General features: G+C 37.2%; 2 protein-coding genes across 5 annotated transcripts; one reads left to right on the forward strand and one right to left on the reverse strand.

The window, feature by feature from the left end:
• Positions 1–5,831: 5,831 nt before the first annotated feature.
• On the forward strand, positions 5,832–12,528 carry LOC120131455. Of its 3 annotated transcripts, none has more exons than XM_039148446.1 (13): positions 5,832–6,046; positions 6,581–6,723; positions 6,836–6,893; positions 7,384–7,473; positions 7,823–7,936; positions 8,366–8,515; positions 9,218–9,355; positions 9,893–10,401; positions 10,686–10,785; positions 10,911–10,970; positions 11,396–11,488; positions 11,573–11,692; positions 11,797–12,528. In XM_039148446.1, exons 2-13 carry the CDS (start codon positions 6,686–6,688, stop codon positions 12,115–12,117), a joined length of 1,791 nt encoding a protein of 596 aa, XP_039004377.1. In that variant the 5' UTR covers positions 5,832–6,046; positions 6,581–6,685; the 3' UTR covers positions 12,118–12,528. The 3 variants fall into 3 exon arrangements, with proteins under 3 accessions (XP_039004377.1, XP_039004379.1, XP_039004378.1); XM_039148448.1 differs by having other exon boundaries at positions 6,581–6,658; XM_039148447.1 differs by lacking the exon at positions 5,832–6,046 and having other exon boundaries at positions 6,381–6,658.
• A 246-nt stretch (positions 12,529–12,774) lies between these two features.
• LOC120131437 (coniferyl alcohol acyltransferase-like) lies at positions 12,775–21,045 on the reverse strand. 2 transcript variants are annotated; one of them, XM_039148427.1, is made up of 2 exons: positions 20,577–21,045; positions 12,775–13,832 (listed from the first exon to the last, which is right to left on the reverse strand). In XM_039148427.1, the coding sequence occupies exons 1-2, from the start codon at positions 20,984–20,986 to the stop codon at positions 12,857–12,859; spliced, it is 1,386 nt and encodes a 461-aa protein (XP_039004358.1). In that variant the 5' UTR covers positions 20,987–21,045; the 3' UTR covers positions 12,775–12,856. The 2 variants fall into 2 exon arrangements, with proteins under 2 accessions (XP_039004358.1, XP_039004357.1); XM_039148426.1 differs by having other exon boundaries at positions 12,795–13,825; positions 20,570–21,045.
• Between the last annotated feature and the right edge of the window lie 709 nt (positions 21,046–21,754).

Raw genomic sequence — 21,754 nt, forward strand, 5'->3', positions numbered from 1 at the left:
ACGGCTTGGTAAACCCATCAGTAATCTGATGCGAGGCTGGGACATATTGAACTTGTAGATGCTTGGCTGCCACCTTTTCCATCACAAAATGAAAATCGAGGTCAACATGCTTGGATTGAGCATGGTAAATCGGATTAGCACTCATTGCAACGGCTCTTGAGTTATCACACCATATTGTTGGTGTCGAAACCGAGTCTTCACCTAAGTCAGCAATAACATCATTCACCCAAGTGAATTTTGCAGCAGCATCAACAAGGCTTTTATACTCGGCTTCCATGGTCGACCGAGAGACTGTCTTTTGCTTCCTTGACTGCCATGACACCAAACATTTGCCAAGGAATACACAATGACCAGACATCAACCGTCTGTCATCAAGATCACCTCCCCAGTCTGCATCTGCGAACGCAGTAATAAATAGAGTAGAACCAGTAGTCAAGAACAATAATCCATAGTCCACTATGCCTTCCAAGTATCGAAGGATTCTTTTAACTGCCATAAAATGGAATTCACAAGGGGCTTGCATGTACTGAGCAACCTTGCTCACACTAAGAGCCACATCAGGTCGAGTATGGAAAATATATAGCAAGGATCCAACAATACTGCGAAATTCATAGGCATCAACTAACAGGTTACCTTTATCCTTAGAGAGTTTATTAGCTGCAACCATAGGCGAGGCATTCGGATTAGCACGTGTTATCTTCGCTTTGGCCAACAGATCGAGCAGAAATTTTTTCTGACTTAACACAATAGAGTTAGCATCACGCTTGACTTCAATGCCCAGAAAAATAGGACAAATCTCCAAGGTCTTTGAGTGAAAACTGCTTATTGAGCTCACGAATCACATATTCAATATGATTGAGTGATTCTCCAGTCAGTATGATATCATCAACATATACAAGGATAAACGTACGAGTGTCAGCCTGATCGGAAACAAACAAAGAGCTGTCAGCTTTAGACCCTCGAAATCCCAGAGCAAACAGACTGTCTCGAAGCTTGTTGTGCCAGTGCTTGTCGTAAACCATAGAGCGCCTTCTGTAGCTTGCAGACAAGGGGCGTGCCATCAGGATTGTACACCTCAAATCCAGGTGGTTGCGTCATAAACACGTCCTCAATCAGCCCACCATTGAGGAAAGCATTGTTAACATCGAATTGGCGAAGTGGCCAATTCTTCGAGACATCCAGTGAAAGGATGATATTGATCGTAGAGTATCAAACCACAGGGCTAAACGTCTCTTGAAAATCTTATCCTGGTACCTGTGAATACCCCTTCGTAACTAAATGTGCTTTGTGTTTTTGTACAGTACCATCATCATTCTGTTTGACTTTGAAGAGCCATTTACACCCCACAGCCGACCTTTCTGCTGGGAGTTAAACCAGAGTCCAGGTACCATTTTGCGGTAGAGCTTTAAACTCATCATGGACAGCTGCAGACCATTTCTCAGATCGAAGAGCTTCATAAACAGTTGCTGGGATGTTCTCATCAAGATTACTGAGGAGAGCTTTGGTCTTGAAAATACCATTCTTACTGCGTGTGCACATCGGATGCGTATTGGCTGTTGCTTTCGATTGTGACACCACAGTCGGCTCAGCTACATGTTGTTCAGGTACGGTCGGCTCAGCTATAAATTGTTCAAGTGTATGAGACTCATGACACATTTCTTCATCAGGAGTCAAGGTTGTAGAAGGAAACGTCGATGCTTGCAAAGGAGAAGCATGCTGGTTTTCAACCGATTGTAGATTTGATCCAGTAGGTACGATGAGAGTACGAGAGGCAGGGAGGGTCAATGTAAGCCCATGATAGGTATTTGTATGTGAGGAAGCCATAGGAACATGTAACTGTCGTGGTTGCATAAATATATCTAAAGCAGGCAAATTCTTCTTGGCTAAATCACGAGAGCACTGCAACTCTGCAAAAGGAAATGTTAGTTCATCAAACTTAACATGGCGATATATGTAAACTCGCCCATCTGCTGCCAGGCATTGGTATCCTTTATGCTGAGGACTGTACCCTAGGAAGGTACACTACTGGGAACGAAACATGAACTTGTGCTTTTGAAAAAACCTGAGATGTGGAAAACACTTGCATCCAAATACCTTCATAAAACTATAATCAGGTTGCATGTTAAACAATCTTTCAAACGGTGAAACACCTTGCAATTCTCAAGTGGGGAGTCTATTAATGTGATAGACTGCCGTGGTCACAGCATAAAACCAAAACTTCAACGGCAAAGCAGCCTGAGCAAGGAGAACAAGGGCGAGCTCGATCAAATATTGATGTTTCTGCTCCACAACCCTATTCTGCTCAGAGGTATATGGGCATGTTACTCGATGCATAATCCCCTCTTTGGCCAGAAGAGTGTTCAGGGGTCTGTACTCACCACCCCAGTCGCTTTGTATGGCTTTAACATAGAGGTTAAACTGCGTAGCCACCATACTCCTAAACAGCTGGAACGAAGTTAGAAGTTGAGATTTATCTTTTAGCAAGTAGAGCCAAGAATGATGAGTGCATGCATCTACAAAGGCAACGTAATATCGAAAGCCATTTGAAGAGTAGGTGCAGAACCCCACAAATCAGAAAATACAAGTTGAAAGGGTTCAGAATATACAGTCTGCGAGTGTTCAAACGGCAGTTTATGACTTTTTCCAATACAACAAGCCGAGCAAACTTTATTAGTATTAGTTGAAATTTTTACATGTAGCTTATTACAAACATCTTTTAGTGTTTGAAGAGAGGGATGCCCCAAGCGTTTGTGCCACAAATCAAACGTCTCAGAGGTAGTAGCTAAGCTAGCACTAGCTTGGTTATTAATCGGATGCCTTCCATCAGCGAGCTCAAATGTGTAAAGGCCCCTGTTCTGTTTTCCTCAAAGTAGAACACTGCCAGTGACTTCATCCCGAACACAACAATCGTTGGCATGAAATTCAAGAAAGACTTGGTTGTCCCTAGCAAGCTTGGACACCGAAAGTAGATTTTTAGTTATATCAGGCACATGTAAGATATTAGTTAACTTTAGTGCTTGAGACCGGGAAAAGAGTAAAGTGTTACCAACGGTTTCAACATGAAAGGAGACACCATTACCAACAAGAAGATTACCTGGTCCCCTATAGTCAGATGGTTGAGCTAGTTTGGTAACATCTGGTGTCACATGGTGCGTGGCACCTGAATCGACTACCCAATGCTCACGAGAGGAAGATGTTGCATTAGCTTGAGGGGGCTCAGTGGCTCTTCCTTCACTGTAGGAGTCATATTGCGTGCTGTCAACAAAATTAACACTGCTAGGTTGGCTTTATATCGTTGTGCATCACTGCCATCACCAAGAAAATCGCAATCAAATCGGTACCAACACTATTGAACTAAGTGCCCAGTCTTACCACATAGTTGACACTGCACTCGGGGACGACCTCGACCGCGACCACCTGATCGATCACCCGAGTTAGGTTTGTGAATACCCTCTTGGTTGGTTCTTGGAACAAACCGATTTGCAGCCTGTGCCACATGTGCACTCATCGGAAGGCTGTCTGCTGAAAACTCAAATCCAGCCAACTGAGTTTCAGCATCAATTAACATGTTACTAACAACAATGAAAGTAGGTTTCTCATGCATGATGGTTATAACCGCCATAATGGACTGATATTCACGAGGTAGTCCTTTTAGTACACTTACAATCTGCTCGACTGGTGCAACAGGGCTTCCATAAGATTCCAGCGCATCGCACACTTCTTTAACACATGTGAGACATACACACATGCTATCATCTCCTTTCTTGAGAGATTGAAGCTTGTATAGCAGATTCATTATTGCTGTGGTGGAGCGATTAGCGAAGAATTGCGTGACTTTATTCCATACGGCAGCTGTTGTCTCAGCACTAATGAATTGAGGCAGCAATTGTGGACTAATGATGGACAATAACCAAGACGCGAGAGCACTGTCTTGGGCCATGAAGTCTTCAAATGCTTCATTGAGAATGACCTCACCATTCTGGTCGACCACAGTCTCTGGTGGTGCTACCATCGAGCCAGTCAACATCATTTCCAAGCGATGGCTTCGAACTGTGAGCAACACTTGTTGTTTCCACAGCAAGAAGTTCATCTCATCCAAGACAACGTTCACTTTCTTGTTAGTGAACACAAGCGAGCACACCAATGAACCTCCTCCGGACATTGAGGAGACATTCAGACTGTCAAGCGCCATTACCGCAGTTGGAACTTAGAAGCCAAGATCTCTGGCGAATGATACCATGTTGAACTATTACTAAAGATTGTAAACTGCTGTAAAAAATACTTGAATGAAATTGATAAATCTGAGTTTACAAGATGTAGTTCTTGCTTTATATACATCACACTCAAGCTGCAACCAACTAACTGCCTGACGTTGTTACAACCAACTATATCAGCCTGCTAACCAACCTGAGTGCTAACTATCCTCTACTGCAACCTTCTTGGCATACGCAACACTGCCAACATCTTCTATGTTCAATATATCTAATTCAGGAGGAACCTATATTCAGACAACATGCCAATAATCAGTACTTGAGCTGATCCAAATATAATATCCAATGTAAAGCCATTTTCTTTCTCTTTTTTCCTGGTATTGATAAAATTATAAAATATATATAATATCATAGAGCACAAATGATGATCTTGGCGAAGTGGTAAGTCGCCCATGGCATAACAGGCAACTTGTGTTGAGTCCCACCCAAAGCGCAAGAGAATAATATTTCTCTATTATTTATTTTCCATCCAAAATGATATAAATAACCTTTAATAAGATGTTGACATGTGTCACTATTTGATTAGAAAATTAAATATATTGAATAAATTTAAAATTATGATTAATTTGATAGAATATGTAAGTAATGATGACTAAATGTGTAATTATACCAATTTTGTTAATTGCAAACATCAACACTTCGGTTAAATGTTAACAGAAAGTGGTCTGATTGAATGAATTTAAATCGATATTTCCATTAAATGTTAACGTCAAGTAGCCTGATTGAATGAAGTTAAATAGTTTGGTGATTTGATTGAAAACAATTCAAAAATAGTAGTCAAAATAAAAAGTAGTTATAGTTGGATGGTAACTGCTATAGTTTACCCTAAATTTTATTTCAAATATAATACGTATTGAGTTGGTCAAAACTCAGAAGACAAATAATAACATATTCTCTGCATTATAATGTTTTGGATTTTCAAAAAAAAAAAAAAAGTTTTGGAAGCTGTTCCAAGATTCGTTTTACTTTTGTTTTTACTCTGTTTGGAATCCCTCTTAACCAAGTCTTTGGGTTAGCTGAAGCTGAACCGTATCTTTGTCATTTCATTTGTCCACCCCCACTTCCCATTCATTTGAATTTCAAGTTAAGAACTTAAAATTGAGGGAAGATAAGCACCCAGTTAACAAACAAATGCATTTTTCTTTGTTTGAGATACAGAACTGAAGAAGTAGAGGAAACCGAGAACCATTTTCAAGTCGGATTTGGGTGCTATTTCTTTTTGTTGAAGTGTCAAGATTCAATAAAGCAGGGATCGTTCAGGTTCTTTGTCAAAGTTCTCTTTTTTAGTGATTTTTTTTCTCATTCTTTTTTTTATTTGAAAGTGTGAAATTGGGTTGATGTTGTTCTTTTTCATCTGTTTTTATTTTGTGAGGTTGAGAAAGATGCATGCAGTAAAAGGGAACTCATTATGGTTAATGGGGTCAGCCTGTGAGTTGTATTGGTGTGGCATTTTAAAAGGGGACCATTAAGATCTGTCCCTTGGATTGTTCTTCTTTTACATTTTAATTTTCTTTGACTCAATTTGTTTCATCGTTTTATTGTGGCTTGGAATGTTTTTACCCAGTGGAAACTGGAAAACCCTTGATTTCCTTTTTCCTTTTTGATTTTCTGTTTGCCCCACTACTTTTGAAATCTCAACTTTGATCTCACTTTTAATTCCATCAATCAATCCACTTTCACCATTACACTTTTTCTTCATTTTCAATGGGTATGAAAGGGGAAGAAAAGCAACCATCTTCTCTGCTTTTAAATCAACGTTGATTAACTTTTGAAGGGTATGTCAAGTTTCCCCCATTGTTTTTTTTTGTCATCATGGAAGCGACTTTTGTGTTCCGTAATTAGCAGGGGGATAACCCCACTTTCTTTATTCTTTTGTTATTATAATTGCATATTCTTTTCATCTGCTCATTCCCTCTCCTTTTTGTTAATTATACCCTCATACTTTAGCTCTGATTTCCATGACATGGAAAAGTGTTTCATTTTTCTCTAGTGGTTTCAAAGATATTTTGTTTTCTACAAATTCCCTTTCTGAAATAATTTCAACTCGTGTATTTGTTGGTTGTATGTGATTTTATAACAAATGTATCAGGGTGAGTTTATTTAGATATGTATGGTTGTGTTGAAAATGATTGGTAGCTGTGCATTCATCGACTTCATCTGTCCTTTACTTCTTCACAAGCCACACAGTACTCTGTCCAAAAACAGCTCATTCTTCCATCAGATTATTGATGACAAAATCTATCTTAAGTTACCCAAATTTGAAATCATTGAAAAAAAACAGGCTTTTGATGTTTGAATTGGATCTGCAGAATTTATGAAGCTTGTTTGCATATGGGGGTGATATAGAAGCTAAGCTACTTTGGGACTTCCAGTGTCTTCTTTATTTGGTAAAAGCCAAACCGCATGATTACAAGATGTGTGACTCACCGCTCGTGCAATCTGCTTTAAGCCAGTAAGGACTGCAATCTGCTTATGCTCTTACTGGCTTACAAATAGCGTTTTTTGTTTCTTTCTTCTGATTTTTTTTTCTTTATTTTTTTTCCTTTGAATGGCATTGTCTGCAGAAATGAATGTCAGCTAGACACTGTTAGTGAACTTCAAGATAATAACTCATGGTTAGAGGTAAGTGATGGTGGTATGTGCTTGTAATGATTGTTGATTAAGACTGAATGAAATATCCATGAAATTGGCCATAACAATTTTCTGTTTTCCCTCATTTCGACTATGTGAATGCTGTTGAAGCCTTGAAGTCACCCTTCATGTGATTTTTCACGATTTTAGCCTATTGTTCAAGTTTTCTGTTTTGATGAAATATCAAATATTATACCCCTTGCAGAAGAGGCAAACAAGCAGTTCCTTTCATGTTGTTAGTTGGTTGACTCGAATTAGAAGTCCTATGAATTTTCCTTTGTTCTTTTCCAAGGGCTATAATAAGACTTTTACTGCAGTACCTGTTTCTTTGTAAATGTTTCTATTAATTTAGATTTGATATTCATAGTGAATTTGGCTTAAATTTTAGGAAAAAATGGCCATTTGGCTTATATTTGATATTCACAGGGAAATTGATTTAAAAAGAAAAAGATATTCACAGTGAAATTGGTTATTTGTTCAGGAAACGAGTTATAATGAAGAGACTGGAAGTGCTGAATCATGTTCTAAAAGCAGCGATTTTTATCCTTATAGGTTCCAGCTTGAGCAGGATGTAAGCCTCTCTTAACTGTGGTAACATTTTGCATTATACCAGTTATTTAAGACAGCTTAAAGTTGTTGTGTGGTTGCATTTACAATTGTCTTTGAAGAAATTTGTTACTTTTAGTAGGAAATGAATTAATCTGTGTTAACTTTGATACTGAGCATGGAAAGTTACTCGCAGTGCCCCTAAGGTGTATTTCTGGTTTTTGATGGCCTTCTTCTAAGAGTAGTCTTATATTTTCAGTTGCTTTTGATTATAAATATGCTGATTGTTAGGGAAAATGTATTTACTTTAGTTCCTTAATGGCTCCTTAAATGTATATTCGATTCTGGTCACTATCTTCTTAAAATTTTGACAGGTACATAAATTGCAACAAAAGCTGCAAGAAGAGATGGACTTGCATTCTGTTCTGGAAAGTGCTATAGAGAAAAATGCTTCAGAATTGTCAAGTCCTTCGTGCCTTCCGCACAATGTATGTCAGTTATATTTAATCTTTGCTTAGTGTTGGTTATCTGACCTTTTGGTCTTGTCTAGATGTTCTACTTCTAGCTGTACATCGCTGCCATCTTTTTCATACTTCATGGTGATTGTTTGTCAGCCAAAAATTTTGTGGAAGTTCAAAGCAATATTTTATACGAGGTTGGAAAACATCTTAAGCGTTGTTTTTTGCCATCAACGACAAACTTTTGTTCTCTACTTCCTTGATAAACAAATAGGTGTTTCAACCTCTTGTTCTTATTAGTTAAGATTACCTTACCCAGTTGTTCATATCCTTATCCACACATATAGCATGTAGCATTTGTGTGGATGATTTTATTGGTGTTGAAGTTATTGTTAAAGCCAATATCCCATTTCACACATTGCAAGCTCAAGCTGAGTCATTGTTCGTATTCTCTTACAGGCTCAGGAGCTTCTGTTCCATATCGCGGTATTAGAGGGTACCATCTCAAAACTTGAACAAGAGATGTTCTCTTTGCATTTCCAACTTAGTCAAGAAAGAAATGAACGGAGGCTTGCTGAATATCGATTGAGGCATTCAGTTTCTCCATCGGTATATCTCCCTCTATTACCGAATTGCTGCTGACTAGTGTCATACTATGAAAAACTTAAAAAATCCTTCATTATAACTACAATGTTTGATAACATTGTTGAAACCAATGATTAAGGTTGTAGTTGTTTGTAGCCTGTTAAAATATCTTTGTTAAGGTTAGTTGTGAATTGTGATGAATTTAATCTTATAGTACTTATAATAAACCGACAGGAGTAAGTCATCTCTTTTACCCTATCTATCAATAAAACTTGAGGTACTCTTTCCCCCTTCCGCTTTTTGTCGTGAAACCGAATCGGTTTCTGGCAATAATGAAGGGTTTATTTTTAATGGGACCTCCAATTCTTATAAAAAAAAAGGAGTAAGTCATTATGATAACAAATAAACATACAGGAAAATAAATCCGATATGAATCAAGAGATAAGCATGGAAATAAATTCATGTAGTTTATGAATCCTTAATTGTACTTCAAATGATAAAGATATATTTTCCTTTAAGAATCTTCCTCTAATGGTGTGAAGACGAGCTGAATGTCATAGCTCATTTAGTTGAACTTTGCCTACAGTTTCTATTCTATAATGGTCGATATTATGTTTAAATATAAATATAACAATGGATGTTATGAAAGTGACACCACAAAAATTATTGCATGTGTAGTTACTTTGTACATTGGTTGTACATATGAAAATTTCTTTTATTATCCAGATTTCACCGTCATCAAGGTGTTTGCAGCTTTCAAATGCTGTATTGCATCATTCCTCAGAATATAATTCATACCAAGAGCCTACTGACCAACCGTCAGAATCTACTGGTGAATCATCTTCTGCAGAGTCGGTAAGAGAGGTAAGTGTCTAGCTTCGGCCATACCAACTTCATGACTATTTCAACAGCTATAGTGGATCATACTTAATAGAAAATGGTTCCATATTTAAAGAAGATTATTTGAAATTCAACAACTGGAAACTTCAATAGTGTTTTGTCTATCTACATTTTCATAACCAAATTCTGAGTTCAGGTGTTTCATCTATATACATTTTTAACCAAATTCTGAGTTCAGGATTGAAGAGAACGTTTGAAAACTACTTCGTAAATATCATGGTGTTCACTGCAAATTTGTTTTGCAATATTTCTTATTAGTAGACATACAATCTATATGCTGCTTGTTTGTGTTCTTGTTTTTGTCTATATATTGGATTTGGCTATAGTTCTGGTGATTTGCCTACACACCTACTTCAAAAGCTCAAGGCCATTTCACATCTTTTTTTTTTATAATCTGTCTCTATTACAAAGCATAATAGATATGGATATTATTTTTAGTAATGATTACTACTGAAAACCGCCAAAGGTTTTTACTGAAATTTTAATGATTATGATTCACAGAAGAATGCAGTTGGCATGCTTTTGCATCATGTTGGGAAGAAAACATCTCCAAAGAAAGATGAAAAATCTCTTCAACGTCTGCAGTTTGAGGAGATATCACGAGAGATAACACCTAAAGGCCTATGGGATCATCCTAACCGGCTATCAGAAGAGATGGTTAGATGCATGAGAGATATATTCATATCTCTTGCGGATTCAGTTGTTCCTTCCAAATCATCCGCATCTAAAAGCCACAGCTCATCCCTATCACCTCGGGGACATCTATCAAATTCATCATGGTGGTCATCATCTGAACGTTCCATGATTCCTTCTTGGGTGCAAAGCCCTCAAGTCGATATCCAAAGCAACTCTGAAGTTTTGGCTTCAGAGAATTCCTTTGATCCCTATAGAGTACGAGGAAAGTTAAGCTGGGTTGAAATTGGAAACTATGGCTTATTAACCAAAGTATCTTGGATGTCAGTTGGGAAGCGGCAGCTGGAATATGCATCTGGGGCCTTAAGGAAGTTCAGGTATTAAACTTGTCAAACATTTTGTATTGTTTTTTTCCCACTTGGCTAATGATTATCAAATGAGGATTTTGAAAATCAAGAGGTTTTACTTTCATGGGGGCTAGATTCATCCAAATAGAGTAATAACCTGGTAGAGTTGTGAATATATTGATTAGAGCACGAGTAGATTGTCTACATGTTTTCTTTTTCAAAAATGAATAAATAAAAAAAAATGAAAATCTTAATAACATTCATGGAGTATAACTAATGTATGGCTGTTTTGCTTTTAATTGTTTTGAGAACAGAACACTTGTGGAGCAACTGGCAAAAGTGAATCCTATTCACTTGAGTTGCAACGAGAAGCTTGCCTTCTGGATCAACTTGTATAACGCTCTTATCATGCATGTGGGTTTCTTTATTTCTTTTGCAAGCTCAATTTTTACGATTACATCCCAAGAGTTGCGGATTTAATTATGAATGACAAGTTCAGTTTTTGACAATATTTTTCTGTGTTATCTGCATTATAACAGGCTTACTTGGCATATGGAGTTCCAAGAAGCGACTTGAAGCTCTTCTCCTTGATGCAAAAGGTTGTTGAATGAACAATCCGACTCTTATTTTCCTATTTTTTTGGTGTCACTCTGTGTTTCAATTATTTCCTGTACCATTTCTTTTTGTATTAAGTATTCTTAGTATACAGATTGCAGCTAGCATGATCATCATTAAAGAAAGTTTTTCTCCTAAAAGAAGCTATAATAAGTAAAATGAAGAATAAAGATTAAGCCCTTTATATATGTCGGTTCTCTGGTGTTCAAATCTTGTCCTTCGTAGAACTTCATTAGAGATCTCATTTCATCTAGATTTTCCGAGCTTCTATATATCTATTCTCTATATCTCGGTATCTGGTGTAACGTCAGAGGATGACTTAAAAATGGAGAAATGCAAGATAATTATCAGTTTAATTAAGTTTTAGGTTGATGCAGTTATTTCTGATGAAAGGTTTTCACTCTGCCAGGCAGCATATACAGTTGGAGGCTACTCCTTCAGCGCAGCTGCAATTGAATACGCCATTCTGAAGATGAAACCACCGTTGCACAGACCACAAATCGTATGGATTTTTTGGTGATGTTGCGCACGTTTTCTTTACTTGCTTCTCCAACTTCACTAACCAACAAATGTTTAAACTTCTTAGGCTTTGCTTCTTGCCCTTCACAAACTGAAGGTGTCGGATGAGCAACGCAAGTCCGCAGTTGATGCATATGAACCACTTGTAACTTTTGCACTCAGTTCCGGGATGTACTCATCACCTGCGGTAATCTCCATCTTAAGTTCCCCCTTTATGCACGTGCGTGCACACACATTTGTTTTGGTTCTTGTGAGTTAAAGAGTTTGTAACGAGTAAAGCGCAAATGCCAGGTAAGAATCTACACTGCTAATAATGTTAGGGAGGAGCTTGAAGAAGCTCAACGCGATTTCATACGAGCTTCGGTCGGGGTTAGCAGCAAAGGGAAGCTATTAGTTCCGAAATTACTGCACTGCTTTGCCAAGGGTTTTGTGGATGATTCCAATTTGGCAGTATGGATATCTCATTACCTGCCACCAGATCAAGCTGCCTTTGTGGAGCAATGCATATCGCAAAGGAGGCATAGCCTCCTTGGTTCCCGGAACTGTGGCATTCTCCCCTTCGATTCACGCTTCCGTTACTTATTCTTGCCCGACAAATTTTCGATCCAATGATGTCTATATTAGCTATGCATCTCCTCTTGGCTTGTTAACCCGAATCTTACAGACTAAGCTACAGAAATTATGTTGAAGTGAATCTTTAGCAGATCCTTGAGAAAGACGAGGTTCATTTACAGTTTTGGTGTTTTGCCCTTTGTGTAGTGTACATTTTCGTCTTGCGTGGCCATTGTATTTTCTTTATCCAACAAGGTTAGAATAAATACCGTCTTCGGGGGCTATTTTTAGATAAAAGATCAGAGCTCGATGACGAAGATGAGGTCCAGTAATTTGAGTAGCCTGTCTGGTTTGTACAATTATGATGTATTTACTTTGTTTTAACAATTCGATGTTGCATCTTGGGTCTAACTTTTATCTAGATTGTATTCTTGGGTCCAATAACATCCCTTCCTGTTGGTCTTATTTATGTAATCTTATTCTATTTTTTCGTATTTTGTTCTTATTAACAATTATATTATTTTTTGAAAATTGTATTTGCATCTCCTATATTCAATAAGGTAATATAAATGTTGTGTAGACATAAATTCTAAATTTATTGGAATTGACCATCGGTACATGGGCACGTAATTTGCATTTTTCAAATATACTTGAAAGTTACAAACTGTAATGGTACCACACAAGAGAATTTCGAAACTAGCTGGCCGTAATTGCAAATCTGTAGGACTGCAAGTCTAGCTTCAAACACAACATTTTCTGATACAAAGTTAGGGCAATTTTGTTACGAGCAATCGAAACGCTAAACAGAAGCAACCGCTTGAAGATGATCAAAAGTGAGGGGCCTCAACGCATTGCCAGCTTCGGCTTCTATCAGCTCCAATTGCCTTTTGGAAAGGTGCATATAAACCACCCAATCTCCTTCTCTACAAGGACTTGGCATCGGCATTACATATCCGGAATCCCCTCCCCATGGGAAATGGTATGACCCGAAAACAGGACGATCCCATCCGAAATCCACTTTCAAAACCGGGAAACGTTGCCCCGATGATACTACAAAAGCCGGTCCCTCTTCGCTGCCATTTATGTACATCTTAGCCAGCGCTGGCTCTGGACGGTGAGCTTCAACCCAGTCAATCATGCCTAGGAAGTGTTCCTTTGTCAATGCTTGTTCCAGGAAATCATGAACCTGACTAGCCACCCACCACAACGGTTTTTCGATCAGTTCGTTTACTCCTTGGCTCCCAAAAGGAATGGAAATAACATTTCCGAAATAAGAACACATTAGACTCGCTTTCTGTTCGTCTCCTTCACCTAATCTGACCCTTCCATCCACAACAATCCCCATCTTGGTAAACTTGAACCCATCTTTGGCAGCACGCAGTGCTACCATTTTCCATAGAAACGCACTGAAAGACTCGAGCTTGGTCCTTTTGTAACCATTAGAGCAGGCTAGTGATTGAAGCTCATTGAGTTGCTCGGAAGGAATATAATATATACGACTGATGAGATGATCAGTGGGTTGATGAAGGTGATGTTTAGGGGGTTGTAATGAGGATATGGGAACATACATTTGATCCAGAGAGGAGTCGATGCACCCTGGACGCCTTGGGTTCATCAGAGACCTGCGAAAGGACGGTACCAAAGAGATGGAGTTGGATCGAGCCAATTGAGCCCATGATACAAGAAACATGTTGGCTGAGTAGGCATCAGCTATACGGTGGTCAAATGTGCAGGCCACCACTATTCCACCGCATCTAAGCTCTGTTGCCTGTAATATATTTCAGTTTAACAGTTAAAAGCTACATTCCTTTTGTTCATCGTACTAAGTATGACGTGAGGACATGTACGTTTGTATGTATGTAGTGTTAATAGATTTGTTTTCTTGGTTTAAAATCCTTCACTTCGTGTTGTCAAAGGCAGGCTGCAAAGGAATATGTCAACCTCGTATCATATTTGTCAACCACTCACTCCATAGGTTGATAAAGGAATATATATATATATATATATACATACATACATATATATTTGGTTGGTTTAAGAGTAGAAAAATGGAGGATTTGGAGATGAGGAAGGACGAGAAAGTGATGGGCGAAGTAAATATTAATGAATAAATTATTTGAGAAATTTTGGTACTATGATTTGTGAAACTGAAAATACTAAAGCATGAAAAATTGTCACGAGATGATTGTGAATTGATGATGGAGCAAAGAGATGGGAAAGAAGAAACGAGGACGCATAAGAGAGAGAAAATTTCTCTTAACACAGTGAGAGTGAGGATGTTGGAATATGAATGCAAATGGAAGGGGAGAACGTAGATAAAAGTCAAATTATTGTTAATTTATTTTTAATTCATTATTCCACGCTTCAATACAATTAGAGGCGGAGTACCTAAAGAGACACAATATAGGCAGAAGAATTTTGTTCGGAAAAAGATATTCATGGAACTTTCTGGATCTTTTGGTTATAATTCAGCGTTTGAATTTGAAAAAGGTTTAATTAGGGATATAATGTAAAACAATATTTTTTTAGGAAATCAAGTGTATTTAAAATTTATTTAAGAAGATATATAATTGTTAAATAAATAATTCTTATAAAGTCGTCATTTACTATAATAATTTTATTTTGAATGAGTCAAAGTGATTGCATTATTTTTAAGCGTATAAAACCGTCATTTACTATAATAATTTTTTTGAGAAGTTGCATTATTGTTATTATTAGAATATAAATAAATTAATTACGTGTGAAAATTTACATATAGTAATTGAATATAGGTTGGACATATGATAAAGGATAATAATAGAGGAATTTATCAAATTCTACCTTGTTAATTTGAATATTATTTTTATGAGTGTAAATATGATCTTTATATTTTGTGATTGAGGTCTACACATGCACTGATGCACATTATCGTCGTCTTCAACATAATTCGTGTTAACTTTTGCCTATGACATATAAATGTTGAAAAGTAAAACAAAACTTTCGGTGGAGGTGCCAAACTTTCGGTGCAATTGGCAGCAAGTTGGCAACAAATTGTTGAATTTTATGACATGATAAAATTGTTAAATTAGTCCCTTCACTTTAAGGTATTTATAATATTAGTCTTTAAGCTTCAACTATAAGTACCCTAACTCATTTAGCTTCAAAATCATCCCAAATCATTCTAGCTTTCTCCCAATACTAGAGAATTTAGAGAGTTTTCTCCTTTTTATCAAGAGATAATTGTTATTGTTTTATCCTTGTTAGATTTAGAGAAGTTGTAATTCTTATTTTATCATAGTGAGATTCTTCTATTGTTGCCTGTGGTTTTTACCCTATATTATTTATGGGGGTTTTCACGTAAAATTTGTGTATTCTTTATCTTCAAATTTATTTTCTCAAATTATGAGTTGCGATTTTGCTCTATCTGATAGTCGTATTCCGCAACAATTGGTATCAAAGCCAGATTTGAGTGTGTAATATCTACTTATTTTCTTTGTGGTTGCCACCAAAAGGTGAATCCTCCAACATAAGAAAGTAAGAAGGTATTACCCATTCTTTGAAGGTTCTAGAGAACTATTCACGGTAGTGAAATAGTGGGAGCTATCCGTAATAGAAGCTATGACAACGAAATTTGATATTGAAAAGTTCAAAGGGAGAAATTTCTCATTGTGAAAATTGAAGATGAAGGTCATCCTAAGGAAAGACGGTTGTCTAGCAGCTATCAGTGAAAGGGCAGTAGATTTCACAGATGACAACAAATGGAACGAGATAGATGGGAATGCTATGGCAAACTTTCATCTAGCATTAACATTAGAAGATAAAGTATTGTCAAGTATTGAGGAGAAAAAGACAGTTGAGGAGAAGAAGACAGCTAAGGAGATATATGATCATCTCACCAAATTGTACGAGAACACATCGTTGCACAATAAAATTTTTCTTAAGAGAAAATTGTACACTTTACGGATGCCAGAATCCACTTCAGTGACGGGGCACTTAAACACACTGAACACTTTATTTTCTTAGCTTACATCCTTAAGCTGTACAATAGGAGAACAAGAACATGATGAACTTCTACTTCAAAATCTGCATGATTCGTATGATAAACTCATCATCAACTTGACAAACAATAATGTCACCAGTCTAGTCTTCGATGACGTTGCAGCTGTTGTTCTACAAGAAGAAAATCGGCACAAGAACAAGGAAGACAGACAAGTAAATCTGCAACAAGTAAAAGCGTTGACAACGATGAGAGGAAGATCAACAGAACGTGGCCAAAACAACAGTCACAAACATGGTAGATCAAAGTCGAGACGCAAAAAGAATTTAAAATGCTACAACTGTAGAAAGAATAGTCACTTGAAGAATGATTATTGGAGTCTAGGTAAAAACTCTAATCCACAAGACAATACCGCAAACACTTCAGATGATGGAGATGCTCTATGTTGTGAAGCGTCAACCACAGTGGAAGGTAGAAAAAGATTTGTAGATATTTTGCTCATTGATTCGGGAGCAACATATCACATGACCTCAAGAAGAGAATGGTTCCATCATTATGAACCTATCTTAGAAGGATCTATGTATAGTTGTAATGATCATGCCTTAGAGATCGTTCGCGCGGGAACAATCAAATTGAAGATGTATTATGGAACAATTAAAGTTGTTCGGGATGTGCGTATGAATTGTTGGATAATAATACAAGCAAGATTGAAACACGAAAAGGAATCATGAAGGTGTTTTGTGGAGTGCTTGTGGTGATGAAAGGCGAAAAGATAACAACAAACTTGTACATGCTGAAGGGAGAGACTTTGCTAGAAGCAAAAGCCTTTGTCGCCTCATGTAGTTCAGATTCTGCAATGCTATGGCATCAGAAACTTGGACACATGTCAGAACAAGGAATGAAAGTCCTTGTGGAGCAAAAGTTACTTCCAGACTTAACAAAGGGATCACTTACTTTGTGTGAGCATTGCATAACAAATAAGCATCACCGATTGAAATTTAACACGTCAAATTCTAGAGGCAAAAGTGTTCTAGAATTGGATCATTTTGACGTATGTCAAGCACCAGTTACATCCCTAGGCGGAGCAAAATAATTTGTCTCATTTATTGATGACTACTCCGAGAGATGTTAGGTGTAACCTATTAAGAATAAGTCATACGTGTTTTCAACTTTCAAAACTTCAAAGCGCGGGTGGAACTTGATTCTGTAAATAAGATCAAATGTTTCAGAATAGATAATGGAGGAGAATACACAAGTGAAGAATTTGATTACTTTTTCAAGAAAGAAGACATCAAAAAATAGTTCATAGTGGCGAACACTCCTCAACAAAATGGAGTGGCAGAGCGATGAACAGAACCTTGTTAGAAAGAACAAGAGCAATGTTAAGGGCTGCAGGCCTAGAAAAATCATTTTGGGTAGAAGCAGTCAATATCGCCTCTTATTTGGTGAATTAAGCTCCATCAACTGCAATAGAGCTTAAGACACCAATAGAGATATGGACTGGTAAACTAGCTGATTATTAAAACCTCCATGTATTTGGAAGTATTGTGTACATGATGTACAACTCCCAAGAAATTTCAAAGTTGGATCCAAAATCCAGGAAATGCAAATTCTTGGGGTATGCTGATGGTGTAAAGGGGTATCACTTGTGGGATCCTACAGCTTGCAAAGTGATCATCAGCAGGGACGTTATATTTGTAGAAGATAAACTACAAAGAAAAGAATACGATGATAGCGCTGAAAAGTCAGAAACTACATAGATACATGTGGAAAAGGAGCTTGAACAAGGAGATTCTTCTGAAGCAGAACCAGCACATGATGAACAAGAACCAGAGAGTTTTGAATCTCCAACAACTAGTCAATCAGATCATGTGAGAAGACGTCCCAATTGGCACTCAGATTATGTTATAGAAGGAAATATTGCATACTACCTTTTAACAGAGGACAGTGAGCCATAAACATACCAGGAGGCAATAAACAACTCAGATGTTTCACTATGGATGGTGGTTATGCAAGAAGAAATTGAAACCCTTCATAAAAATAATACATGAGACCTTGTGTTACTACCACAAGGAAATAAGCCAATTGGTAACAAATGGATCTTCAAAATCAAGCGAAATTGTGAAGATCAAGGGGAGAGGTATCGTGCAAGACTGGTGGTCAAAGGATATGCTCAAAAAGAATGTATTAATTTCAATGAAATCTTTTCTCCTGTGGTTCTACTAATAACAGTTCAAGTAGTCTTGGCAATGTGTGCTACATTGAACTTACATCTAGAGCAACTAGATGTTAAAACAACTTTTCTTCATGGAGATCTTGAAGAAGATATTTATATGCTACAGTTTGAAGGCTTTGAAAAAAAGAAAACAAGAACTTGGTTTGCAGGTTGAACAAATCTCTGTACTGTCTAAAGCAGGCGCCGAGGTGTTTGTATAAGAGATTTGATTCCTTCATTATGTGTCTTAGATACAACAGACTTAATGCAGACCCTTATGCTTATTTCAAGAGGTTTGGTGATAACGATTTTGTTATATTACTGTTATATGTGGATGACATGTTGGTTGCAGGACCCAACAATGATCATATTGAAGAATTGAAGGCACAACTGGCTAGGGAATTTGAAATGAATGACTTGGGATCAACAAACAAAATTCTAGGGATGCAAATTCACCGAGACAGAAGTAATAGGAAGATTTGGCTTTCACAAAAGAATTACTTGAAGAAGATCTTGTCACGATTCAACATGCAAGATTGTAAGCCAATTTTTACCCCTCTTCCTATTAACTTCAAATCATCCTCCAGTATGAGTCCTAACAGTGAAAAATAGAGGATGGAGATGTATCGAGTACTGTATGCATCGACATTGGGAAGTTTAATATTCGTTATGATATGCACAAGACCAGACATTGCACAAGCAGTGGGAGTGGTTAGTCGGTACATGACAAATCCAGGCAAAGAGCATTGGAATACAGTAAAGAGGATCCTGAGATACATCAAATGGACCTCAAATGTTGCATTATATTATGGAGGATCAAACTTACTTATCAATGGGTATGTCGATTCTGACTATGCAGGGGATTTGGTTAAAAGCAAATCTACAACAGGATATGTGTTCAAAGTTGCTGGTGGAGCTGTAAGTTGGGTTTAAAAATTGCAGTCAGTTGTGGCTATGTTAACAACAGAAGCAGAATATGTAGCAGTTACACAATCCAGTAAAGAAGCAATTTGGTTGAAGATGCTATTGGAGGAGCTTGGGCACAATCAAGAGTATGTCTCTCTGTTTTGTGATAATTAAAGCGTCTTGCATCTAGTAAGGAATACAACATTTCATTCAAGGACAAAGCACATACGAGTTTAGTACCATTTCATTCGTGAAAAGGTGGAAGAAGGGACAATAGATATGCAGAAAATTCATACCAAAGATAACATAACAGATTTCATGACGAATGCGGTAAATGTTGATACATTTACTCGGTGTCAATCCTCTTGTGGCCCGTCAGAAACGTAAGCAACATGAAGGTACAAGGTAGAAAGAATGATGTGAAGATATGATTGTTCCAATCAAATCTTCAAGTGGGAGATTGTTGAAAAGTCAAACAAAACTTTCGGTGGATGTGCCAAACTTTCGGTGCAATTGGTAGCAAGTTGGCAAAAAATTGTTGAATTTTATGGCATGGTAAAATTACTAAATTAGTCCCTACACTTTAGGATATTTACAAGATTAAACCTTAAGCTTCAACTATAAATACCCTAACTCATTTAGCTTCAAAACCATCCTAAATCATTCTAGCTTTCTCCCAATACTAGAGAATTTAGAGATTTTTATTGAGAGTTGTTTTATCCTTTTTATCAAGAGATAATTGTTATTGTTTTCTCCTTGTTAGATCGAGAGAAGTCGTAATTCCTATTTTCTCATAGTGAAATTCTTCTACCGTTGCCCGTGGGTTTTATCCTATATTATTTAGGGGGTTTTCACGTAAAATTTGTGTCTTCTTTATCTTCATTTTTATTTTCTTAAATTATTAGTTGCGATTTTGCTCTATCCGATTGTTGTATTCCGCAACAATAAATACACATATTTATTTTTAGATAATTTTTAAATATTTTTTATTTTATTACTTGTAATATTTTCCCCTTCTGATTTGTATAACATAAAGTCATCATCTTAAATAAGAACCAAACCAAAGACAACTATAACTTTCGTTGACTCAATAGTATCATTAACTTATAGCTATGACTCATTTAAAAAACTTATTACAACATACCTAAAAATAATTCCTCCCAAAGATTTTAGTAGGAATGAAACGACCTCTGTGGTAAAAGAATTGTTTGAGCACCAATAATATCATGAGTGTGAGTTTTCAATATCAAATGGTTGAGAGTGTTCTTTATAAGTTGTCATAATTTTTAAATAATTTTTGAATTATTTCATTTCTTTTAATTTTATTTATCTATTTATTTTTTAAATTGTCCCTAATTAAGGCTTTGAAAAAATGAATATGAATTGATTTATTATTATTCACGATTTTAGTGTACCTGGGCAGAGAGCACTCCATGTTTCTTGTTAGGCACGAGTTTGCCTTGGATGGTTTGATCAGGGTTATGCAAATCCAGTTGTGGAAGCTCAACATCAGCATAAGCTTCGACGAAATCCACCCCGCGATTGTTGCAAAGGAGCTCTGGTTCACCAGCAGCGTTAGCCACCACCTCACCCGCAAATGCGTAGTAGGAGACCAGAGCCTGAACCAAGGCAGTTTTGAGGACATTGACCATGGAACTGAAGCTCCTGATGTACCCTTCTGGTTTCCTGTAACAAAAGAAGACTCCCACATCGACGGAAGGGAGAAGCAAGTCAAGATTAGAGAATGGTAGCCAGTGTTCTTGCAATGGTAACATCGCCGCCACAGTTTCCTCCTTGCTCACTGTCACCTTGAAATCTGCTTTTGCATCCATGTCTACCTACCTGTTCTCTCTGGGTGTTTTTTGTTTCTTGGTGAGAGAGAATATGACAAAATGATTAATTAAGGGTTTGCATGAGAAGCGGAGCTTGATTTTATAATGAAAGCATTAGTAATGTTTCCCCTAATCAATATTAACCAAAAAATAATAAAAATTTAAATATAAAATCCAGGCGTTTTTCACGTCAGCTTCTATTGTAAAGTTTTGCGTGCAACCTTAAATTTCGACCTTTAAAAGATGATAAATGCGTTTGAGTAGACATACGAACTGACATAACTCGATGGTAGAGTCCTCTAACATCACTAATTAGTGACTGGTGTAGATGAAGCCATAAATTATTGGCCAGTGGAAAACGATTTGTCGACTGGATGAAGAGTTTTTATGGCACAAATTCAGAGAAATCCCATGTTTCTTATTCTTTTGCGAGGATTTTGAAGAATCTATGTACTATTTGCTGGTGGAGTCGCTTTCATTTTTTACTTTTCTTGTCATCTTTTTACTGTTTATTTCTAGTGTTTGTGTGGCCTCCTTTTCTTAGGATCGACGACAACGATTATGGTGGTGGCCTGGTTTACTACTCCATCTCTAATCAACCTATGTCGTTGGTTTTTTGTTTCTTTGGATGGTAGTGGACCATACATTTCCCTTCGACGGACGCTCGATCTATGGCTGTGCCTCCATCTCTACCGGTTATGACTGGTTTACTCTTCAATGGAACCCTTGTCGGTTTAGCGCCATGTTCATCATGGCGGTCTAACTACT

This window comes from Hibiscus syriacus, unplaced genomic scaffold, assembly GCF_006381635.1.
Source record: "Hibiscus syriacus cultivar Baekdansim isolate YM2019G1 unplaced genomic scaffold, ASM638163v2 tig00110556_pilon, whole genome shotgun sequence".
NCBI lineage: Eukaryota > Viridiplantae > Streptophyta > Magnoliopsida > Malvales > Malvaceae > Hibiscus > Hibiscus syriacus.

What these genes read in the sequence shown, in the direction of transcription:
- LOC120131437 (XM_039148427.1), bottom strand. Translation starts at nt 20,986, where the DNA reads ATGGATGCAAAAGCAGATTTCAAGGTGACAGTGAGCAAGGAGGAAACT. An exon ending in AAGAAACATGGAGTGCTCTC is followed by an intron (nt 13,833 to 20,576) that starts TGCCCAGGTACA and finishes AAACTGAAATAT; the next exon opens with ATTACAGGCAACAGAGCTTA.
- LOC120131455 (XM_039148446.1), top strand. Translation starts at nt 6,686, where the DNA reads ATGTGTGACTCACCGCTCGTGCAATCTGCTTTAAGCCA. An exon ending in CTGCAGAGTCGGTAAGAGAG is followed by an intron (nt 9,356 to 9,892) that starts GTAAGTGTCTAG and finishes TATGATTCACAG; the next exon opens with AAGAATGCAGTTGGCATGCT. An exon ending in CGTTGCACAGACCACAAATC is followed by an intron (nt 11,489 to 11,572) that starts GTATGGATTTTT and finishes TAAACTTCTTAG; the next exon opens with GCTTTGCTTCTTGCCCTTCA.